General features: G+C 36.9%; 1 protein-coding gene and 1 long non-coding RNA gene across 2 annotated transcripts; one reads left to right on the plus strand and one right to left on the minus strand.

Annotated features, from left to right (window-relative positions):
• The first annotated feature begins 2466 nt into the window (after positions 1-2466).
• Positions 2467-10130, plus strand: LOC105327195 (uncharacterized). Its single transcript, XM_020066763.3, has 5 exons — positions 2467-2633; positions 4787-4871; positions 6690-7582; positions 9203-9467; positions 9676-10130. Exons 1-5 carry the CDS (start codon positions 2595-2597, stop codon positions 9846-9848), a joined length of 1455 nt encoding a protein of 484 aa, XP_019922322.3. The 5' UTR covers positions 2467-2594; the 3' UTR covers positions 9849-10130.
• Positions 10131-22818: 12688 nt separating this feature from the next.
• On the minus strand, positions 22819-24124 carry LOC136275673 (uncharacterized). The gene is made up of 2 exons (XR_010714194.1): positions 23894-24124; positions 22819-23395 (listed from the first exon to the last, which is right to left on the minus strand). It is a non-coding gene; the product is annotated as an uncharacterized lncRNA (long non-coding RNA).
• Positions 24125-26125: the final 2001 nt, after the last annotated feature.

Below are 26125 nucleotides of genomic sequence, written 5' to 3' on the forward strand. Positions count from 1 at the left end.
ATTACCAAGGCATTTGGTATACATGTAAATGCTCGTGCGGAAGTGGAGGGGGGAGGCATTCAATTTTTTTTCAATGGCATAATCAATTTTACAATTAGTACATGATAATGACACAGTGTTATGATAAAAATGAATTTAGGAATTACAAGATACCGAAAATGTGTCTAGGCTAGGACCCGGACCCATGTAGTGTATACATGTACATGCAGCATAAGGTTTGGATATCTATGAATTATATACTTATACTCGGTTTTTTTCCCTTATCAACAGAGGCGGGGAGAGAGCTTTGGTCTGTCACGTGATGTATTCTGTTTTGGATCTCGGAGGAATTATCAGCAGATCGCCTTTATGGTTTTGTGGCAAAAGAACAAGGAATATTCCCTGGCGTATCTCAAGATTCCGTTTTCCCACGAAAACAAAGAGCAAATCTGTTTTATATGTATTGAAAAATACAATGAGATTAGTAACTTTTGGATCTAATCTTCCTGTGTATTATGGATAATCTGCTCTTGTGTGTGTTAAGCTTGTTATGTCGTCGCTTTTAAGCTGTTTGGGCTGATCCCTTGCTATGGCCCAAAGAGAACGCAATGTATCCTATAAAATATCCTTATTTGTTACCCCAAGACCGGTAACGAAGTTTGGAACGGCTTTCTGTAAGCGCTGAAATAATAGTTCTCCTAAAACGACGCCCTGCATGACCCCGTAATCTGACAATGGTTGGTGAACTACCCGCTGTTCAATAAATCACCGCTCCGTCCCTAATCTTCTATTTTACATCAGATTTTTTATGACCATAGAAAAACACAGAATGACATCTCCTTTTAATTACCTCGTATTGCGTCACATTTTATGTGTACAAATGTTTCTAAAATGTATTACTTGTAACAACAGATGGAAAAGTCTGTAAAGAAGTCTATTAAAGTAGTGTACCATATTGTTCAATTGATTACACGTCATTGGCATAATCACTAAACATCGTTGTACTCTAAAAAACAGTTCCCCTATGTTATTGGTAAACCCACACTTATTACAAACCTCAAACATCTCAAAAAATGATTGGGAACCCAAACATTAAGGAGTAGAAGATGCAATCGTACCACTAGATTTCTGAGAAATCTTTTGGATATGTTCTTGTGTCAGGAGGTAGTGAACACCTAACAGAAAATAAGTTTCCCAACTTTTTTACTATGTGCAACATGTTTACATTTTGTTGATGGGTGATTTTTTATCGAATTTTTAGCAGTCTAGAAATGCAGACTGGGTGCTTCATACATGTACATGTACAGCGTTAGTGAAAATATCCATTTTATGCGTAGGGTTATCAATACAGCAATGTACAAAATGATACATTTTTCTATTTGAAAAAATGTCATCAAACACGTGTATCATTTTGTTATAATTGTGCGATATATGACGAGGTCATCAAGTTTTATACACTTAAAGAAAAGAAATAATGTTTACACCAGCTTACAGAATACAGATTGGATTCGGTAAACTATATTTTTAGTTGGTATTTTTTTTTCTTTAAAGGTGTTGGATGACCAGTGTCTTTTTTAGACCACTTCAGCTGACCGGAAAAGAAATTATCCGTACTCAAATTAGATGAAGTCTGAAAACAATAGATAGACTTGTGGATTTTTTTTTTGTTGACGGTTAGTGGCTAGAAAACGTGTATTTTACTGGTTCCATGTATCTCTTGGGCAACTACTTATCCATCCAGTCTTGTTAATATATTATCTTTAAAAAGACCTGTCACATTTCGACTTGTTTTTCAAGAAAAAAAACACAACAATAAATTGCAGATAAATGTCAATAATTAATTATTTATTCTGTAATGCATCGAAGCTTAGACTTGACGGATATCAATTTAAAAAGATATGATTATATCTTTCCGTGATGTCACACGATACCGACATTTTATCAAGGCATTTATGAATATAGATATAAAGATACATTTTAAAATGACGAAAATATATCTAAACGAAATTTAATAGTTTTCCATGGCAAAAGAATTTTTGATTATGATAATGATAAAATACGGTATTGGATGAAAATATTTTATAATTTTCTACAAAAATCAGACATGTAGATCGGTAGCCGATAGGTTTCTAGCAGATGTCCTTTTAATCTCCATTTTAATATTTTGCCTCAAAGATTTTCTGTCGAGTAAGCCGACTTTTGAATGCAATGGTGAGAATTTGTCAAGTTCCCACAAACCTGAAGATTGCGGAACTGATCCGTTCACGGAACTCCACGCGGATTTTGGTGATTCACGGTCCGAATTAACTCCGGCGCGGTGCCTTTGTGGGTATATTGTAAACAAGATTCTCTCTTTGTCCGCGTCATGGGCTTCAAATGTCGGCTGACTTTTAAGTCCTAATCTTTACACTCATTTGCTCTTAAATCTTTTGTTTTTATTTTTTCCTGCGGACAGAAAAAATGACTTAAAGTCATCAAATCACTTAAAACGATTAAAAAGTAGTATATAGAAGTTTGTACAGAATGGTTTCCGTATTACACGACGGACTTTAGAAAGTGGCAGATAGTTGGGCAGAATTTGATCAAATACAGAGAGAATCTACCGAACAACAGCAATGGAGGAGCAAAGACTGTACAGAAGTCTAGCCATGGAGGTACATTGTATATCTGCTTTTTGTAACCTATTTATTAATCAGCATGTAATTACTACAATATTTCAGAGTCGGTTTTTTCATTCAATGGAAATGCCCTGAGAGATACATGTAGACTGGTACATAAAAACAGGCGTTTTGAATTTTATATGATGTAAACACATATAAAAGTTGTTCTCCATAGCGAGAGTGCACGCTCTGCAGACACTCTGAAGCCTACTGGCTTCGCATTTTGCGTGCCTCGCATATGTTCATGCATGTACTTGTGTTTAATGCTGATGAGCTTATTGCTCAAAGTTGAAATAAATAATAATAATTTTAAAAGTTTAGCGGAGTATGCAACTGCTACGCTTAAATATGCAGGTAAATAAATTGTTGGCAAATTAAAAAGTTCTGTACATTTATGTGTAGACTGGTCATAAAAGTATGAAGACAAATCTCTGCGCGATTGATTTTTTCAGCCCCTAGGGACCGAGACGGGCGGTAGATAATGTGGATACTGAGCGGTTAGGGGGTTCTCTAGATGTGCGTTAAAGGTATGGGCATTCTAATTGACACGGAAACGGGTCTGTGGTCCCATTCGTTCTCCCAAAGCCAAGGCCTACACTCCAAACACCTTCGTTAGGAGCCCCACGGGAATCGCTCGCCTAAACAAGGCAAAACAGTGGCCTGTCAAAATCACAAATTAACAAATCCCTCCCAAATCGTCCTCAATGGATTATCAAGCTACCCGGTACTAGCAACAAACGGCAATTATCCCTCTGTTCAGAAGGTGCTGGTACCCTGGGAGCCCTGTCTTTGATTGTTTTACCTGGCCAGTGTAACACCTCGCCCCGTCATTATGCTTTATTTAGCGTAATAAATGACCGCGCATTGTATCGCGTCCTTATGGACACTAATGCATTTTACAAAACCACGGTCTGTTCTCGACTAGGTGAGAAAACCCGCCGCTTACTGTTCGATCCTCGCCAGGCCAGGTGAGAAATCGATCGAAATTCAATCAGGAACCAATTGATTTGTTGTCGTGGTCTGCAGGTGATCCGCGCCCCACATCATCTGCCGGTACGCGCCTCGCTGTAGAGCCTGCTGATCGCGACATTATACACCTAATATCAATTTACCCCTTTTCTTAACCAGAAGACTTTTTAAAAAACTTTTAAGAGCTTTCACTTTTGATGAAGATATACTTCTCTGGCGATTTTTTTTTAAATTTGTGTCCCTCAAAAGGGTATTTATTTACTAAAAAAAATCCAAGAAAATCACATATGAACCAAGAAATTGAGTATTGCAGTCAATTTAAAACCATTTCTGCCATTAATTCCACAATTTCTAACCTTTTAAAATTTAGTTTCAAATAGGACATTCTATATTTGTAAGCTTCACTTCAAAAAATAATTTGAATTACTTAAGAAAAGAGAAAATTACTTTTTTTCTAAATAAACATTAACTGCGTTTTGTTGCAATGAATTACAGTTAATGGAAATCATCTCATATTTTGTGTCGATAATGTTAAAAGTTTACATGCAATGAGTATGGAATTAAACGAAGTCGGTCGCAACAGTTGTTCGCACCGGTTTGTTGATTGAATTAATTACCGTTAATTATCGATGTATGTTATAATAAAAAATACGGTAAAAAATTGTCAAAAGATTGTATAACTTCAGACCTGGTGTAATGAATAAGTGACAAGATGACATTGCTCAATGATTGACCAGTAATAAGACAATGGAATTAGCCCCGAGTTCGAGATCAAACTTATTAATTTATAATGACTGGGAAACTCCGAGATCTGTGACTTCAGTAACGAGATTAATCAAATTTCTTTGTCACCTGGATGGGATTAATTTATTAAGCAATGGAATTATAATTCCGCTTAAAACGGATAACCGCATTGATATTCATGAGGAGGCGTGGCTGTGAGAGGAGACTAGCCAATCAAATTGTAGAGTTGGCCTTTTACGTTAAAAAGGAAAATAATGTGATTACCGAAATGTAGTAATAAAATATGTGAAACGGGTAAAATCGCATAAAGACTGCCGTACATGTCATAAATCGCTTAAACTGGAATTTGTGTTCATTTTGGGCCAGTTTTGATAATCGGCCACGGTTCCTAGGCGGTTACGGAGATTTCCACTAAATCGCTTTTATTGTTGTAGATTTTGAGGGAGGAAAAAGACATGTACAGACCGTATCTCCCCGACCCTAAGGCCGAGACGGCCACCTCCCCACGCAGTACATCAGGTAAGACGAGAAACTGTTTTTCTTCTTTTATTCTATCATTCATATTTGTAGCTATTTTTTTTAAATTTCTTTTCATTGCTTTTTTTTTTGGGGGGGGGGTATACACATAAGGTCAAAGATCTAATTTTGATATCTGATATCTAATTTCTAAGATAAGAAATTTAACATAAAATTCATTTGAAATTTTTAAAGTACTTTGGATTTACCTTTTTTCAAGAGCATTTTCAATTTATACACAAGAACATTTTAACGCCTTGAAATCACTGGAAAAGCAACAAATTTGAATAAGTTTAACGTTTAAACCTAATTTTTGATAGACCAAAAAACTTACTTATCTACTCCACACTGCTGAAAAGTATTTTATTATATTCGTGAATGAATTAATATATATTTTTAAAGACAAACTGTGGGAATCATTTGTATAATAACTTCCTTATATATTACCTTTTTATCAATGTTGATTTATAAAACAATGGATTCTTCAACTGTCGAGTAAAAAAGAAATGTTAAATTATAAACCTGGTTTAATCCAGATTTTCTATCAATGTCTTTCAGAAAATCTAACATATTTATTTAAATAAAATTTTCAAAAACCATCGTTAAACTTAATTATCAAAAATATTATCAGTTTCTTGTAGAAAATAAAGTTATATGTACATTTATTAGTTTCCCCTAAAGGACTATATATGGTTTGAGCCTAAAATGGCCCCCTTAAATGAACATTGTCATTTTACTTTAATTCTTTGTTTTATTTGAACAAATATACATTTGAAGTTTTTTCACAATTTTCATTTTGATTTTAGTGCCCACAATTTAAAGATATGACATCATACAGTTTACCTTTTCCCGCCATTTTCGCATTTTTAGCATAAAACGGCTTGTTTTAAAGCAGTTTTTCTTTAAGGAAACATTGAGCGACTGCTTGAACAAACAAAATATTTTCACCAAAGATTTATCTCTCCAGTACTTATGAGTGACAAAAAGTTCGTTTTTGTTCAAAGAGTCGCTCTATATTTCCGATTCGAAAAAAGATCAGAAAAATGTCTATTTTTGACTGTTTTTGATTGAATTATTAAAATAGCGTCACTTTTGACGTCATATACTGCCAATGAGTGTGTATTTAATCAAATAAATAGGTGAAAAACATATTTTATGTCAACTCTTTTAGAAAATTACACAACAAATCAATGTACCTGAATCACTTTAAAATTAGCAAATTATGGGGGCCAAATTTGACTAAAATCATATATAGTTCTTTGCCGTATATTATATGTAACTTAAAGCATTTTCTCTTTACATATTATCGTCAATATGAAAAAAAAAACTATTAATCTGAATAAAAGACGCCTAAATTATTTCCTATGTATTCAAAACAAAAATTTTTTAATATTGTTACTTCTTAGAATTAAAAATCATTTTGTATATTCAAAAATCATTTTTTATTAACATATATACATATCACTTTATTACTTTTTTTAATTTATCAATTTTTTTGTTATTTATTAACATAATCTATGTTCTTTATTTAACAAAAAAATTGAATTTATTTTATTAATCTTTTTTACAACTCTGATTCTTTAACGTTCGGATTCTTTAAATATTTTAGCTTCAAATTATATAAATCTATTTGAAATATGGTTTATAAATGTTACGGATTAAATTAATTTATCTACATGTATATTCATGTAGGCCTGCACCGTGCAGTCGTGTACAATGTCTTTCGCTATATTCATCCACACCATCAATTTTATTTTTGATATATAAATAACTATTGATATAAGTTATAATTCGTTTATTTTCGCACTCTTCTTGTGACAGACTCCGGACTAGAGGATCCCTCCATCAGCCCCGCCTCCAGTTGCACGGATTACAAATCTGACGTGGAATCCTCTCTATCTCTGCCGCAGTCAGAAGCATCGGCTTTCAGCAAAATTCAGAAACTCTCGCTTAATGCGGAATCCAGATATCCTTTCCCTCCAACTGCAATGCCAATAATGTTCCCGAATTCCGGACTCGGGTATTTCCCGACATTCCCAATGTCACCGTGGATACCAGCTGACACCCTGTCGAAAGGGTTCCCATCCATGTCTGCAATGACGTCACGATCTGATGTCGGACCGCGCGAGGTTCCTCCGGAAGATGTATTTTACCGCGTGGACCCAAGGGTGCCCTTTACAAACTATTTCATGAACTTAACCAAACTTCTGAAAAAAGACGAAAAGAGTTCCGAGGCGAGTCACAAAGACTGTGACCGCTATGATACACTGTCTCGGGAGGAATCCGACTGTCACTCCGACGAAGAGGAAATGACCCCCAAGGAAGAGGACGAAAACGAGCGCCAAACCTCCACAAATCAGACCGACGATTTGAAATCCCCAACCCCCCACTCGGCCAGGAACCCTGACTATAGAAACATGTCGGCTCTGATGACGAACCCGGCCTTGCTATGTCTGTCACAGATGCACCCGTACCCCTCTAAAGTCCCGTCAGCGGAATCCCTGCCCCATCTATCTAGTGCCCAGACCTCCATGATCCAGTTGATGAGCGGTATGTCCGCCCCCTCGGCGGCCTTGATCCACCCCGCGTTCCTCCACATGTCTGCCCTGGGACAGAAACGACTGAACCAAGAGAAGCCCCCGCCCGTCAAGAAGTACAAGTGTGACGTATGTGGCAAGGCTTTCTCCAGAAGCAACACCCTAGTCACCCACAAAGTATGTATGATATAGTACTCACAGAGAGAGAGAGAGAGAGAGAGAGAGAGAGAGAGAGAGAGAGATGATTTCTTAGTTTATTCAATTATTTCTTTCACTGTATAAAAGACCTTACATACAATATGATTAGAATTATCTAAATCACAGAATAAAAATTAATAACTTTTTCTAGAGGTTGAAAGATATTCAGTAGCATATAAAATCGATTTCAATAGCCTTTTTTATGGTTGCAATATTGCGAGACTTATGATATTTTTTTTCTAATTGCTAAATCAATTGATTATTAATAACAAAATTAAACTAAAGTTGTTAAATATATCACAGACAAGTATTAATAGACTACGGTTTCTTGCGGTATTGGTATTAATCCGCTAGCAGATGTTCTTTTGTCCATTAAATGTTTTAACTACACAATGTTAAAAACAGCACCTGTCGGTCGTACACCAACCTGTGTACAGTTGATAGCCGTAGATTTTAAAAAAAAATGCGAGAATGTCCGTTTTTGACCAAATAGATAACTGAATTTGTTAACTGAAAACTGATCGTGTTGTTCTTGTGTTTATCTGTTCAAATTTCGACCAGAGGAAAAGTCCTAAGTGAGCAATATTGATTCTGATAATCCCTTTTGAGGGTATTTAAACGAGCATAACGCCAAAAGCTATGCGATGTAACGAAATGTTTTGATGTGCCAAATGGAGGCAAAATATCCCCGCGCATCGCATTTGTTGATAAAATTCTAAACAAACAACGGTTCAACCATACAATTTCCGCCAATTGTCTGAAACATTGATTATAATGAGAAAGTAATGGAATTTCCTAGGGATATTTTATTATCGGAGTGTACTACAAATTTGGCATTTGCTTTGATAGAATTCAAAAGTTCAATCTGAAAAGGATTGAATTGAAAATTAATGGAGTATTCAATTATCTGGACGCCTGTGTTTGGAAAGAGGTTTTACCAAAAACAAACAGAGCGTAATCGATGTGTGGTCAAGGAAGATGGCACGCGACTCGGGTCAATAGACCGTGTCATCGGGCCGTGCCATAATTGATACAGAACCGTTAGTCTAGGGACCACCGATATACAATGTAACGAGAAGTCTGTCATGTAATTAAAACAATTAACTCGCTGTTTCAATGATAGGTGTACCGTAGAATTCATCTTTCTTAAAAAATATTTAATTCCGCATTGGACATAGAGCTAGAAATCTAGCCACAATTATCTCTATGCATAAAGTTTCATAAAGTATAACATTTTATTATACTTTCATGTTAAATACTGAAATCTGATTGGTTTAGACCCAGTTGGTAATCCGTTCTATTGCCCTTAGCGTTAGCAACACACTTGGCAACGGGTAACAACGATTTGTTACATGCGCGTAAATAATGCGCGTACGGCTCGCCGTAGAATTCACTTCAAGCAGTAAAATAAATAGTGCCTGTTTGGGAGGGTAACTGTTGAAATTGACACCCCTTGAAAACCATTGTCAACAGACGCGAAGCGTTGTTGTCTCGGGATGTCAATTTCAACAGTTACCCTCCCAAACGGGCACTATTTATATAATGTTATCTGAATTATCTACATAGGCATTAACTGATCGTTTCTTTGCTCTGTTTCAGCGCATCCACACGGGGGACAAGCCGTTCAAGTGTGAGATCTGCGGGCGCGCCTTCCGTCAGCCTGGGAATCTGACCCGGCACCGCCTGACCCACACCACAGTCAAACCCTATGTCTGTCCCACCTGTAACAAGGCCTTCAACCGCGCCTCCAACCTACACACGCACATGCGCACTCACACCAACTATCGGCCCTTCATTTGTCCGTACTGTGGGAAGGGGTTCCACCAAAAGATCGACATGAAGATCCACTGTTACACACACACAGGTACGTCAGCTAATTCCGTCCGCCATCCATCCATCCGTTAATTAATAAATTAATTTATTTTATTTTTTATTTATTTATTTCGACCAATCCGTCCATCTGTAAATCTGTGAAGATTCTCCACTTTTAATTGTCTTAACCATGTATCCATTATATGTTCTTAGAATATATCAACCATATACATTTACATGCATCTATGGTATTTTTTTAGGAGAGCGACCTCACCGCTGCGACATCTGTGGGAAGGGATTCACTCTGGCCAGCACCCTCAACACGCACCGCCGCATTCACGCCGAGCAGAGGGGCTTCACCCTAATGGAGGGAGAAATCTCGCCCGGGGGCAGCGGCCACACCGCCCCGAGCGCTACACAGGTCAGCTCCTAGCCCCCCAGGAGTGACAGCAGCTAGTGAACGACTTATGGAGTCGAATTCAGACTACTAGATTGTGTACATAGAATCGTCGCCATTTTGTTTTATTTCCATTTCATTTACTATAACTGCTCGCATTCCAGTTACCAATATAAAATTAACACATTGACGTAAAATGTTGTAATTTATTTCATATTTACATGTAACAAGTTGTTTACGAGCTGGTCACGTACTTCTATGCTATTTATCAATTTATTATTTTTCTTAGTAATTTATTGTACAATGTAGTTGTGTATCTGGTGCAATTTTGTTGAATTTTATTTGTTGTTGATATGAAATAAAGAATTAAAGTTCTTTTGGAATGAAATTTTAGTTGAGTGAATGATTAGTATGGGCTCATGTATTACCAAAAAAAAAGGAACCTATTTAACATCAAATTTTAATTACTTTTAAAACTTCAGGTTCATGGCGTTATGAATAAAGTTAATAAAGATATTAAACCCCATCAGCCTATACTTTAGCATAGTTGTGACATTATGCATATATAAGAGTAGGCTTTGGATATTCTTTGGCATAAAAGAAAAAAAGATAAGACAAAACTAGATGGGTTCCGAACGTCCGACGAAAAAAATGATGTTCAGTCTTTCTAAAAATCCAGAAATTGTAGAAAATGTATTTTCTCTGGGTGATGGGTGCTAGAGGATGGGGTGCTGCTGGAACCGACTATCTACCTGTACCTGTCTAGCTAATTATGACGCACACTCAATTCACTTCAATTTATTGTCCTTGAGCTTAACAGCTCATCGGAATGCAAAGTATAATACATATAAAGAAGATGGGTGGATAAGGCGTGTAAAATGCCCATACGCGGTCGGACAGGCTACTGAAAAATTAAAGTATCAATAAATCTGATGGATTTTTTTCAAATCATTGAAAACAATAAATATTTAACGAATCATTGATTTTTAACCTATAGGTATGTTCAATACTTGGAATATGTTGACTCAAACAAGCGTGTACGTATCAAAACCTGCAAAAACTGTCATTTATTAGAACTTCAGGGCATTTTCTTTTAGAGCACCTGGCATAAGCTAACCTTATATATCTAGGGTTTTTATGTTACGGGTTCGATACCACCATAATTTCCGACAATATTTTTTTTCTTAATTTTTGTTAAATATATTAAAAACTGACTATTGTTAGAAATTTTGCTTTTGCAAAGTTTTATTATAATATATTTGAATAGATTTAATTGGGGAAAAATAAATTCAAAATTGTATTTCACTACTAAACCGAAATGGCATTTGCGCTATCTTATTCCCCCATCATATATTATATACAAACTTGCAATATGCAGTAGGTACATGTACATGTATAAGTGGACATATTGAGACAGTTTAATCATGTACATATCATTAGATATGTATGCTAAGTAGTTTAAACTGTAGTATCATTTCAATGCTGCGCTCTCATTTTGAAAGCGCTAGACACACACACTTCATAACCGTAAACAGGTAAACTAGTGACCTCAAACATTGTGCTGGTAGTTCGACTAGATGAAGGGAAAGATAAGAATCTCTTCCTTGTAGCGTCATAATTTGATTACCTTAAGGTCAGTCCAAGTATCCCCAAGGGCGGTAACTCCTGACGCTTAGGTTTAGTACCTCACTGATTATCCCCTCTCTTCCGTCGTATGAATTATAGATACCACCATAATTTTGCTGTACAAGGGAACCCAGACTTGAGAAAGTTCCTATAAAGCGGCTCTCCACGGAGAACTCTCACCTCATGTACCAAAGCGGCGTGTCGGAGAAGCATCATTGCTTCCATGAAGTGAACGTTGCAGCCATGAAATATTAACCCCCTCCTAACCGTGCCATCGGTTCTCTACCTGGACAGGTGTTACTGGGGGTATGTTGGCATTAATTAAGTTGTCACCTCCCAACGATCCAGTGGGAGTTACCTTTGACCACAATGCAAAACAACGCAAAGTCAACGTATTCAATTAATACCTATGGTACTGCAGCTTGAACCTGACATATGCATGCATCGAAAACCGTTACAACAAATTCAAATTACAATTACTTGCTTAAAACCTTCAATTGAATTAACATTAACATTGCAAGGGTTTTCAAACAAATGTAGTTAATTGAATTACAATTACTTTGCAAATGTAATTAATTGGCTTTAAATTACATTTGTTTAACAAAAGCAGATAACATACGTACAAAATTTCAAATTTTGGCATGAAATTTTACGCTTTACATATACATGTACCCTGGTCCGGGTTACTAATTCCTGACTTGTCGTTTTTTCTTACGACATACACATACCTAAAAGAAATTATGCACGGATCCAGAAAAAAATCAATTACAGCGGGAAATCTGACCTCGCACTACAAGCTCTTGTTTCTGGGATAGTCATGCGTGGATTTAGTGGAAAGGGAGAGGGATCAGGAAGTCCTGACCCCCTTGGAAAATTAAAGTTTCGAATATTTGCATAGCAAAATTACGGAAAATATGGCTCGGACTACCCCTCCCCCTGCAAACTTAAATATTCCTCGGACCCCACCCCTCAAAAAAAAAATTCTTGATCTACCTAATTGTTTTATTAATATCATATTATCAGGAAGAACTAGTCGTAGAAACACGTGTCTGTGCATCTTATCAATTCATATATAAGTTATTGGAAAACCTCGAATAATTTTTCAAAACACGGTTACTTTCATATGATGTACTATCTCCGCAGACTGATTTTAGGTACATCGTATCATAAAGTGATATAGACATGTTAAACAGTATATTAAATATAATATTGCACTGTTTCACTCTATTCAAGTGAATAAAACCTGCGAAAATAATAAAAATATCGTTGCATCTTTAACTTTTCAAAAACCGTTTAAAAACGACAGGAGGGGTCAAAATGCATTGAGTGTCGTTTCCTTTTACTATGTAGATCTATGGGCTGTGAGGAACATTTGATTTGAACATATTTTATTGTGTAAGTAACACAAAAGGATCGGAAACAAGTTCTTACAACTTACAAGTTCCTCTCCTAATGATAATACATACAATATATACAATTGTCATAGTACATGTAATATTACATGTTACTTATAGTTATTGACTTATAATAATTAAATTCATGGACATACATTTACAAAGTAATTGCAAATATATAGTAGATAACGTTAATGTACAGTATAGAAAGCAAAAGCAAAAAGGAATCTAATTATTAAATCTTCCAGACTCATTAATGAACTTTTGAACTGCTGAAAAAATAAAGCAGTTTGTATTGTAAGAGGAACATTTCTAACGCCTGTGATAGCAATTGGTTTTCAGAATAAAACGTTAAATATGTTTGACTTCGCTGTTGTGTAATTTTTTAATTAGTTTGACGATTGAAAACAATACGAAATCCTGCGCGGACCCAGGAAGGGGACCCGAGGGTTATTTATGTTTACCGGGATGAAAAGGGGGTCCGAGACCAATTTGCGGTAATTTCACTAATGTAAACTTTTCCGGGGGTGGGGGGGGGGGGGTCAAGATCATCCCTACCACCTCTAGATCCGCGCATGGAAGTATCTCCAAGATACTCTTTTGTTGTGCAAAAAGAGCGATAACTCATGCTTACACTTTCTGTCGTTTTCATAAATACTGGAAATCCTCCACTTTGTCAAATTAAACGATGATCTTAAATAACTAGAGGAATGTTATACTACAAAAACAAAAGCTGTGTATTTAAGCAATATCCCTCTCTGAGTTATTAGACTTGCCCCATTATTGAATTTATGCCTAGCAACTCGCACTTATAGAAATAACATCCTCGGAAAACTTTAGCTGAACGACATCAATTGATAATAATTATAACATTAGCAAAAGCAAACAAACACGCACATTAAATGGTTTGAACTTGTTTTATTGTAATATTGGGCACAAGTTCTAAAACATTAAATATAATGCAAAAACTACAATTTAAATAAATCTACAAATCACCCACTCCTATTTTCACACCCTTTATCAGATGTTTCAATTGCCAGGGGACCTAAGGCCTTTTTAGGTACATGTAACATAACTTTTTGAATTTGATAAACTTCAATTTTCCAGGGGTTATAACCAGTGAGGTACTAAACCTAAGCGTCAGAATCGAAGTATGATGTATAGTTAAAATTTCAGACGTGATTCTTAAAATTACAGTATTTTTTCAATGCAAGTTTAAGTTAAGTCTGCTTATATAATGATCTCAATTTATGATGAAAATAGACAAACCATGATATTTGTACCCTAATTAAGGGCATGAATTATATGGGAATATGTAAAAGTTCATTTTTGTGGCAGCTCAGCTGTCAAATATTCGTAACACTCGTAATACAAAAATTATTACGAGAATAATTGATATTCTACGATCAACAAATGTCTATAGATTGATAGACATCACTCCTGGATGATTACGTGTGCAATTATAAACACGTCCATCAAATTTAACAAAACATGTGCGAGATCGACTTTCCATGTGATGGCCGCCATGTGTGTCAAATATAGACATGCTGATAGCGGTTTTTAATCACGAAAATAATAAACACCACCTACCTCCATCGAAGTTTTATTACTTTTTCATATTGTTTTACATAATATTAATTATTGACACACGGTAATATATTACTTAAAATCCATCATTTAATTCCACTATATAATTCGATTGGGGATGCAGCGTTTCCGGTTTGGTAATGTTACCAATTCGACGTCATCTGTGTAAAACGTCATCAGATCATATTGGTGATTCCGCATATCCGGTTAAAATACTATATATATACGTGCATTCCCGCATTTTGATACAATTGGGGTTTGGGCTTTTATGGAAATTACACCTACTTACGAAACAGTAAGTCTGAGAAATTATTCGGGTGCCAGTTTATTACTTGCTGAATTACCTCTAAATGATTTATTTAGGCCCTGGAATTTATTCACTTACCAATTCTATTTCCAAGGAGAGTCTATGTATTTAAAAGTATAATCTGGGATTTGTTTGTAAATTAAAATCATCAATTAGAATTATCGGTCTTTGTCTTCTCTTTTAGTTTATTGTCATGCATTAAAACTCATCAAAAGAAACTGCGCTCGGGTACGTTACAGAATTTTGGTGGCAGCGGTGGGATCTACAGCATTTGAATATATTTTTCATAATGACGAGTAGCGGACCTTTGAGTCCTGCTTCCAATGCGCAGGGTTTAAGTCATATGCATGATGATAGCGAAAGAGAAATTGTTCTGTTAGGGCCCACAACCAACCCTAGTCCACTGACCGATAACGAAATTTTAAGTTCCCCTAGTGGTGAAGTTATTTTAAATTTTCACGGATCTCATCAAAATGATGAAAATCATTCCGATTTTAATTGCTTGCGGAGATAAAAGTAAAACAGATTCTAAATCTGGAAATTCGCCCCTGTCTGCAGTTCAGGATCAACTCAATGTGATCAGTGATCAGTTGAGTCAATTCATGCGAGATCAATTTTCTTAGTTAATAAAGGACCAATTTGTTAATATGGTCCAGGATAAGATGTCAGCATCTAATTGTTATACAGAGGGAGCGGCGCGGGATCTCATAGCGAGAATGTGCGTGCGTCTAGCTCTTCAGCAGCAAGGTTACAAAGTTTTAATTTTCAAGAAAGAGATGACTATGTTGATGACTCGATGTACATTCCGAGAGAACGTAGTTTTTCTGGTTTTAATGAGACTCGTCACCAATATGATTACCGTTGTGCAAACAGCAACGCAACTGGTTCTAGAAATGAAACGCAAGATAGTTTGTTTTATAGACATCGTGTACATTTAGAACATCCCGATTCTTTACAAACAAAAAGTCACACAAATGTATGTGCAGACAATGGTTTTCCTAGATTTCAACCCCAGCCCTGTTTCTCACAGCCCATACTACAATCCCCGACATACACACAGGGTGAGCGAAACAAAAAGCCTGCAAATTATGACGGAAAAACTTCCTGGTCTGATTATTTAATTCAGTTTGAAATCATCGCAGAATTAGATAAATGGGACAGTCTTACAAAAGCCTATGAGCTTGCTACCAGTCTTAAAGGTGATGCTCAGACAGTTCTTAGCGACATCAGTCCTGACATGCGGCGAAATTATCAACAATTAGTCAATGTCTTAGGTTCCCGATTTGAGCCCCGAAATCAGCCAGAGTTGTACCGTGCTAAACTGAAAAATAAAGTAAGAAAACGCGGAAGATCACAACGGTTTCCCCCGAGACTAGAGAGCAACTCTCAAAAGATCGTTTCATAGATTCTCTGTGTGATGCTGAACTTGAATGGGCCGTTTATCAAGGCAAGCCATACTCGGTACAAAACGCCGTCACATTAGCGCTAGAATGTGAAGCGTTTCAAAACGGACGCAAGCAACGATCTAATCTAAAATATAACAGATCTATGAATGAGGTTCAGTACGATTCCAATCTTCCCAAGTCTTTAGATTCAGTATCCCGGAATCCCGAGCGTGTCCTTCAGCGTCCCAGAGAAAACATGAACCAAATTCAGCGAAAAGGTCCATGTCATTATTGCGGGTTGAATGGTCACTGGAAATCTGAATGCCGCAAATTCCAGTGAGATCAAAACATGAAACGACCCACGGGGAGGCCTTATTTTTGCCCCAATCAAACAAAAAACGGTAGTTTAAACTTCCAATAGCTGACACTACGGGTCAAGTGCCAGCTAAAATAAGTCCCAAAAGACCCGATACTGGTTTACCCGTTGTTTCTCGTAAACCAGATGCTTCGTTTGTAAAAGCCACTGTATTCGGCATTGATGTGGATTGTCTAGTAGACACTGGTTCTACAGCCAATATTCTTCATGCTGACAAATATCTTGAAATTCATGAATCAGTACGGCCTGAACTGCATCCCCCCTCTAGTACATGTACCTTGCGGATGGCTGATGGAAATCTTGTGAAACCTTTGGGTACAGCCAACTTTCCACTTGTTATAAACAATAAAGAATATGAGCAGTCGGTCATTGTTGCAAATATTGATGAGAGTTTGTTCTTGGGTTTGATTTTCTAGCAAAATAAAAGTGTACAATTGACGCCGCGAGCAGTTCTTCAGATTGGTCAGATTCCTATTCAAAACAAAGAAAGTTTGAGAAGTGCACCAACTTGTAGAATACGGGTATCAGAAAACATAGTTCTTCCCCCTTATAGTAAAACAGTCATCAAAGGTAATATTGTGGGAGAAACTACAATGACTGAATGTGTCCTGGAACCCTGTAGTGCAAAACTGGCCCAAAAAGGAGTTGTTATAGCTAGATCTCTAGTTGATATTCAGCAAAAATATGTTCCCTTGAGAGTAGGAAATTTTACAAATGAAACTGTTACTGTTCACAAAGGCACTTTTGCTGCAGTTGTTGAAGAAATCGATGATATAGAAACTCGAGATCTGAAATCAGAAAGTGTTTGTCAAATTGATCAAAGAGCCACTGAGGTGTCTGATCTTAATTCCAATATTCCAGAGCACCTGGCTGACCTTTTATTCTCATCCGACAGTGTTCTGAATGAGGAAAGTTAAAATTCAAGAATTTACTTCTTAGACACAAGGATGTGTTTGCAAAGTCCAAGTGTGACCTTGGTGTCACAAACATCATTCAACATCAAATTAACACTGGAGATTCAGCCCCAATTAAGCAAGCTCCTCGGCGACTGCCAATCCTGAAAAGAGAAACATTTAAAGATGAAATTGACAAAATGTTACAAAATGCAATCATACAATATCTACAATCCCTGGGCTTCCCCAATCGTCTTAGTTACCAAGAAAGATGACTCTGTCAGGTTTTGTATCGATTATCGTTGTCGAAATGCTGTAACTCACAAAGATTCATATCCCCTTCCCAGAATTGATGATTCCCTTGACGCCCTCAGAGGTTCAAAATGGTTCTCTACTCTTGATTTACAAAGTGGGTTTTGGCAGGTCCCCATGAAAAGACATCATTTGTTACTAATGTTGGCTTATATCAATTTAAAGTGATGCCCTTTGGGCTTTGCAATGCCCCTGCTACCTTTCAACGCCTTATGGAATGCGTGTTCAGTGGCCTAAACTTTGAAATATGTCTTTTGTACATTGATGACATCATAGTTTTTTCTCAGACCTTTGACCAACATATTGATATATTATCAACTGTTCTGGATAAATTGCAGAGTGCTAATCTCAAGATCTCCCCTAAGAAATGTAGTCTTTTTCAAAAGGAGGTTTCCTTTCTGGGGCACATTGTAAGTGCAGATGGAATATCGACTGATCCCGAGAAAACCAAAGCTATAGAATCGTGGCCTGAGCCAAAGTCTGTCAGTGAGTCGAGAAGCTTCCTCGGTACTTGTGCCTATTATAGGCGTTTTATAAAGTCTTTCAGTGACATTGCAAAGCCCCTGTTTAAACTCACAGAAAAAGACTCTGTGTTTTGCTGGTCTGAGGAAAGTGTGAAACAATTCCATCATAATCTTTATGGTAGATATTTTACTAACAGGACTGACCACGGTGCCCTCAACTGCTTAAAGCATTTCAAGAATTCTGAAGGTCAAATGGCTCGCTGGATGGAAGTTCTTTCAGTATATGACTTTGCTATTTTACATCGTCCTGAAAAATCCCATGGTAATGCAGATGGTCTGTCCCGATGTCCCTGTGGAGAATGCCAGTACTGCTAAAGAAAAGAAGATAGAAAGGTTGATTCCACGCAGCAAAATGAATGTTATGAAAGAGTGTGTATTTTGAGGCACAAAGAAAGAGTCCTATATCTAACACAGAATATCTTGACCAATATCATGAGGTCGAAGGTCAAATGACAGAACCTGATAATTCATTATCTGAATCTTGGCATAGTCCAAAGAAAGCTGAATTAAAAGCTTCTCAGCTCAGTGACCCTTTAATTTCAGTTGTATACAAATGGAAAGAATGTTCCACTCGACCTAAATGGGAGGAAGTCTCCCACATGAATGTAGAACTCAAAACATATTGGTCGCAATGGGATCGTCTTGTCTTAAATGATGGAATTCTCTACCGACTTTGGAAAGACACCAATTTAGATTTGCATATTGCACAAGTTGTCTTACCCTCATCTTTGCGGCGTGAAGTATTCACTATGTTGCATGCAGTCCCTACAACTGGTCATTTTGGTGTTCTTAGAACTTTTCATAGGGTTCATCAGAGATTCTATTGGCCTAATAATAAAAGAGATATTATACAATGGTGTCGGGAGTGTCCGGCTTGTCAGGTACACAACCCTTTTGCAAAACAGCCAAAGGCTCAGATGTGACAATATTTTGTTGGTGCCCCAATGGAGAGAGTGGCTATTGACATATTTGGTCCCTTCCCCGAACAAAAGCAGGAAAAATGTATATACTAATTGTGTGTGACTATTTCATTCGCTGGACAAAAGGGTTTCCCTTAACAAATATTGAAGCTTCTACTGTTGCACAAACCTTTGTCTTCCAATTCATCTGTCGGTTTTGGTGTCCCCCGTCAAGTCCATACTGACCAAGGCACTCAGTTCGAGTCTGACCTGTTCAAAGAAATTTGCAAAGTATTAGGCATAGACAAAACCAGAACTACCTCTTACCACCCAAAAAGTGATGGCTTGGTCGAAAAATTCAACAGAACTTTAAAGTGCATAAACAAATATGTTGGAAAAACATCCAAAAGACTGGGATTTATACTTACCCCTATTGATGTTGGCCTACAGATCCTCGACCCATGAGAGTACCGGAGAGTCCCCTAGTTTACTTATGCTGGGAAGAGAAGTTGAGCTCCCTGTAGATTTATTATATGGTCGCCATAATACTCCCAGACTTCCTGTTGATCCCTACAGTGGTTATATCCAAGAATTTCGAAGTACATTGTTTGAGGTGCATGAGTTAGCAAGGTCACAAATGTTAAAGGCTGGAGTCCGACAAAAGAGAAAGTATGATCACAATGTGAAACAATACCAATATAATGTTGGTGATCTTGTCCTTCTGAACATACATAAAACAATGAAGATGCACCCTAAATTTTCAAGGAACTTGGAGGGTCCTTATACCATTATCCAGAAAATCTCTGACCTTATATATGAGATTTCCAGGGGTCCCTCAGGAAAGAAAAGGATTGTACATCACAATCTTCTCAAGCCATACATTGGCAGGGAATAAGCTGGCACTCACATATATCCTGAAAGAATAAAATAATAATAATGAATTATTATGAAAATTTCCGAAAATTCTTGTTACAATTATTCTACAGAAAAGAAAAATGATTTTTTTCTTCTTTATAAGTACCTATATTTTATTTTTACAGATGTATGTGGACTGCAGACTCTGTTCTAGGTCTTGCCCGTCTAGACGGCAGTTGTCCCGTCACTTATAGGAAGTGCATGGAGATCTATTGGAGTGTAGTGTATGCAAATATACTCTCCCAGCCACCAGGAAGTATCACATGGAGCAGCATATCACCAGACGGCATGAAGGAAAACCACTGACATGGACCGTACGTAAGAGGGAAACCTTCAGGAACCCTGGTGCCTATCAGCCTGTCTTTCTAGAGTACAGGCACAGAAGAATTACATCCCGAAGATTCCCACGCAAGTCCCCCCGAAAGTCCCCTTGACGGCCTCATGTTAACCAAAAACCCACAGATTTTAATTCATCCCCTGTCTGCAAGAATCTTTGAGGGCCATCTACTCCGATTACTCCACTGAGGTCTCAATCCATTTCCGTGTCGCTCGGCAGCCCCATGGAGGTTGACATTATGGCATTAATCCTGCTACCCTTGACAGGGGGGTGTTAATGAGAAGCCTGATACCTGCCATCCATTTCTCTTTCATCATCAAATCATCCCAGGCCCTTGACTTCTCCATCTTGTGGTTTTACTGCTGAAACTTTGCCTGGGATCGTCAGTGCCAGCGAGAGAGATCTTCCTAGAACTACCACGGAGACAGCCCCATCTGTTGTTCTTCCCTCTGTTTCTCCAGGACCCGTGCTCTCTTACTAAGACGGACGACCCTGATCATCTTGGCCTTTTCTCCATGCCTGATTTTGATTTCCTCTCTGATTTGGATCGTCAACTTCAAGCTTTTTCACCCAGTGGAGCTCAGGAATCTTCCCTCCCTGTAAAGCCAGCTGTTGAGTCTTCTCTGCCTGTTCTAGCTAACCACCCAAAACCAGTCTCATCTGTTCCTGCACCCTCGGCATCTTCACAATCAACTGTTGCAAAGAATACCACAGCCAACGTTCCATCCTATTTTCTCCATAAAAGTGAATCGTCCCCCTCTTACCAGTCAGAAGATTTAGTAAATGATCCCCGATTTTTCTTTGCCGGTGCCCCCAGTTGCGAAAAAAACGACTTTGTAGCCTGTTTGCTTCAAAGTACAAACCTGGACGCACGAGTTATCGTGGCTTCTTCTGGGATCCTTTGCCATTGAGAGAAAAGAAGAGCTTCGCTTTCCAGATGGACGACAATATTGCCTGACAAGAACAATCTGCAGAAATCCACACTACAAGATCAAGGATGCCAAGTCAACTTAGACCGATTTTTCCACTTCTTCATCTTCATCTTCTTCAATGTGCGACGTAGCGACTCCACAGCCCAGACATTCACCTGTGGGGACTGATCCACCAGTGTCATATTTCCAGAGTTACGGTGACTTTTCTGTGAACTTAGGAAATTATATAGTATCAATGATATATTGCATGTTTTGTTTAAATAAATGCATTTGTATGTGTAGATACTGGATGTGAATTTCGCATTCACTATCATGAGTAATAGTGTCAATGTGTATATAGATATTTAAAGGGACGTATATACATCCCTGAGATTCACATGTGATGATTATGCGTGTTTATTGATGTTTCCTTAAATTTTCACAAGTTTATTCCAACTATTAAATTGTTGATTACTTAATATGTGTAATGAATTGGTAAGTGTGTTTTAAAACCCCTCATGTCATTCCCTTTATTTGTATATAATTTACTTACCGTTCGAGAACGAACGTTTTCTTAATGGCGGGGGTGGTGTGACAGCTCAGTTGTCAAATATTAATATTCGTAACACTCGTTATACAAAAATTATTACGAATATAATTGATATTCTACCATCAACAAATCTCTATAGATTGATAGACATTACTACTGGATGATTACGTGTGCAATTTTTAACACGTCCATCAAAATTAACAAAACATGTGCGAGATCGACTTTCCATGTGATGGCCGCCATTGTTGTTTACGATGTCGCATGTGGGTCAAATATAGACATGCTGATAGCGGTTTTTAATCACGAAAATAATAAACACCACCTACCTCCATCGAAGTTTTATTACTTTTTCATATTGTTTTACATAACAATAATTACTGGCACACGGTAATATTACTTAAAATCCATTATTTAATTCCACTATTTAATTCGATTGGGGATGCAGCGTTACCGGTTTGGTAATGTTACCGACGTCATCTGTGTAAAACGTCATCAGATCATATTGGTGATTCCGCATATCCGACACAATTATGGTTTGGGCTTTTATGGAAATTGCACCTACTTACGAAACAGTAAGTCTGAGAAATTATTCGGGTGCCAGTTTATTACTTGCTGAAATACCTCTAAATGATTTATTCACTTACCAATTCTATTTCCAAGGGGAGTCTATGTATTTAAAAGTATAACCTGTGATTTGTTTGTAAATTAAAATCATCAATTAGAATTATCGGTCTTTGTCTTCTCTTTTAGTTTATTGTCATACATTAAAACCCATCAAAAGAAACTGCGCTCGGGTACGTTACAATTTTTAAAAAACTAGAAAACTGACCAGTCAGGAAGGGCCCCGCTATGACAATTAATATAGAGAAGTGAAAAAAAACTTTGAATTCCATCCTCTTTATATTAACAATGATGAAAAATAAATGCCCGGCAGAAGATGTTGTAACGGGATGAGCGGAGGCTACTCCAAACAACAACAAGACATCTTAAATTTAACAAAATTTAATAACAAAAAAAAATAAGAGAAAGAAAGAAAAGATAGAAATATAAACACTAAACCACACAAACACTCACACACCTTTCACTCAACAAGAAAAAATATGATGTTTATACAAATGACCAAAAATAAATTAGAAGAGTGTCCGAATCTCCGGGGCTGTAGTCCTGGACCAACTACGGACAACCACAACTAGAGTAGTTTCGTCACCACAATCATCATCATCACCATCGCCATCATAATCATCGACACTATCGTCAACACCATCGCCTACAACACCATAATCATAATAGACATCATCGTCATCACCATAATCATCTACTTCATAATCATCACCGACGTCACCATGAACGACATCATCTACATCATCTTCATCGACATGACCATCATCATCGTCGTCGTCATCATCACCATAACATCATCGTCGTCATCAACATGAACATCGCATCGTCATCGACTTCACCATGAACGACATCATCTACACCATCATCATCGACATGACCATCATCATCATCGTAGTCATCGACATCACCATAACATCATCATCTTCTCAACATCAACAATATGACACTACAATAAGTGTACAAGTGACACCATAACACCATAATAAAAACAATATTGTATAATACATCATATAAGTATCTCACTGATAGTATCAAACTATGATAATGTATAAATAGTATTATATTAAAGGCAACATCTCAAAATATTGTAAGTATATGGTAACTAAGTTATTTGTTTACAGTAAACAATATGGCGTCTGAGACTTCCGGTGACGCACTTCCGCCCAAGTAGTTAAGTGGAAAAAGTGACAATAAATTGTAAAATAAAATAACGCATAGAAAATAGCCCTTTAAATCACCGTTTCTTTATACAGCAATAGCAAAAACTGTACTATAGAAAAAGACGAATTCCATTTAAACACTCTCGCTAAAGTCACACATCAGTGAACACACAGGTAACTCTACAGTGAACAATGGTCAAGGTGACTTTATAGGACGACTGCGTAATACTAATAAAAAGGCAAAAATTTACAAATAAACTACACCAAACTAAATAAATACTTACCACGGTCAGCTATCCGTGTCCGCGTCAAATGCTGAACTTGTGAAACTAAAACATGCCACACAGGCTTCTACCACGATACCCCCTTCACACACTAAGCACGTCTTTATTGCTGGACAGCTCGGCCGGGTATATCTTAGCGCCTATTGTTAGCGTCGGCCAAGCACGTTGCAAAGAATTATGGGAAAAATAAAATCGGGTGTGTTCGATATGAACAGTGATTGTCACAGATGTAAAGAACTGGAATATATAGGATCTCGTGATTTGTAGTTGGATATGATTTTCATCCAACAATTAAAGTGTTTTTTTCTTGAGCCTTAGTGAGGGGATAAAACACACAAGTTGGATAAAAATCATATTATACTACAAATCATGAGATTCTATTTATCCCATATTTTATACACCGCAATCAATGTTTACACTGTTTATAAAACTCTACATTATTTTTACTTCATTATGCCTAGGCAAATCCCATTGTAAAGTCACAACTCTGGAATATCAAAAAAATATCCAATGAGTCATATCCACGGGATAAAGTGGGTTAACATGGGATGAAATAAAATTTGTTAAAAAAACAAAGAATTGATACCAATGCAATGATACCTAGGCGTTGCCTCTATTCAATAAAACTATCATAAATCATTGTGTACGGTATTTTAACCCCAAAAAATATGAATATTATATTTCAAATCCATATTTGAAAGAATGTACACAATACTACACATCATTCAAAAGTAACTTCAAAACAAAGTTCATTTGCAGACACAGGCAGTGCAGTAATTAATCTCAATGTGACAGATAAAGATAAAGCTTAGGATTTTCTTCCTGTGGAAGGTTAATTAATCCCAAAGGACAAATATTGCACAGCCTTCCATGTATACAATGGTAACATTCTCAGCAGTTATCTCTCTTTGCCCATTCATTCTCAGCAGTTATCTCTCTTTGCCCATTCTTCTTATGCATAGTTAGGAATCTACCCCACCACCCCAGCTCCAAACCAGAAGACATAGAGAACCAAACTTAGCATCAAAATATGTATTTCTGCCTACTGAACTACCATACCAAATTTGAACTTGATTGGGCAACCATAAAAAAAGTTATTAGAAAAAAACAGGAAATTTGTGGACGGAAGAGTGACAGACGGACGGACGGACAGAAGGACGGACGGACAGAGTGATTACTATAGGGCACCCGCAAATCCTTGCGGGGCCCTAATAACATTTTCATCTTAATTTATCAAATGAAATAAAGTACTGGGACAGAAGCTCAATTTATATGTATTTTTCTGTAGGCTAACAAATATATATTATTTCTCCTACTTTCATCTGAAAACAGACTATAGATTACCTGTTATTAAATTCTTTTGTTCTCCACCTGTACCTCATTCCCTTTTAGCCAACATAAATCTACCTGTATTTTACCTGTATTTTTTCAAAATGTTGGCTTAGTGGGAAGACACCATTTTGTTTGCCGGGGAAAGGTCCACGACCTATTTTCTGGTATTTCTATAATGATAAGTTTCCTTTATTGTGCGCTTTAAACAATTACCAACCACTTGCCGAACGATATTATGTTTTTATAATTTATGCAAAACAACTTGACGACGACAATAATGAAAAAGTTACCAAGTAACCATTACAATAACCATTACAACAGACACGTATATATTTGAAACTAGTTTGTATTGTATTAAATAGTATACATATCAATCAATGCAAAATGTATTGTTTATTCAAAAGAATGTAACAAAAGAATATAAAATCAACATACTGATTGATTCAATGCCCGATAGGGGAATAATTCTATGGAAACGAGAAAAATCATTATATTCAAAGAATGAATTCAAAAGCTACCCAACTTATACGAATATGAATGGGCTGGGGCAGTTTATGCTATATAACCCAACAAACGCTTTATCAAAAAAAGTAAGCTGATCCAACCCATTATATATTTGTATAAATTGGGTAGCTATTGAATTCATTTCTAATAATTAATTTTGTTGCTATTGTCTGTACATTAAAATTGTCGTTTGACCTTTCAAATGACATTAATTTGTACAAAACAGGTAACCTCATGCGGATTCATATGATTTTGACGTTAGTCTTACTGTGACGTAGGCAACATTCTTTTTACGATATAAAATAATTTTTTCAGCCAATCAGAAGGCGCGTTACTACCATAATTAAATCATTTCTTAAGGAAACGATAAACGGGAAAATACTGACCATAAACTAT

This window comes from Magallana gigas, chromosome 5 (genome assembly GCF_963853765.1).
Source record: "Magallana gigas chromosome 5, xbMagGiga1.1, whole genome shotgun sequence".
Taxonomy (NCBI): Eukaryota; Metazoa; Mollusca; class Bivalvia; order Ostreida; family Ostreidae; genus Magallana; species Magallana gigas.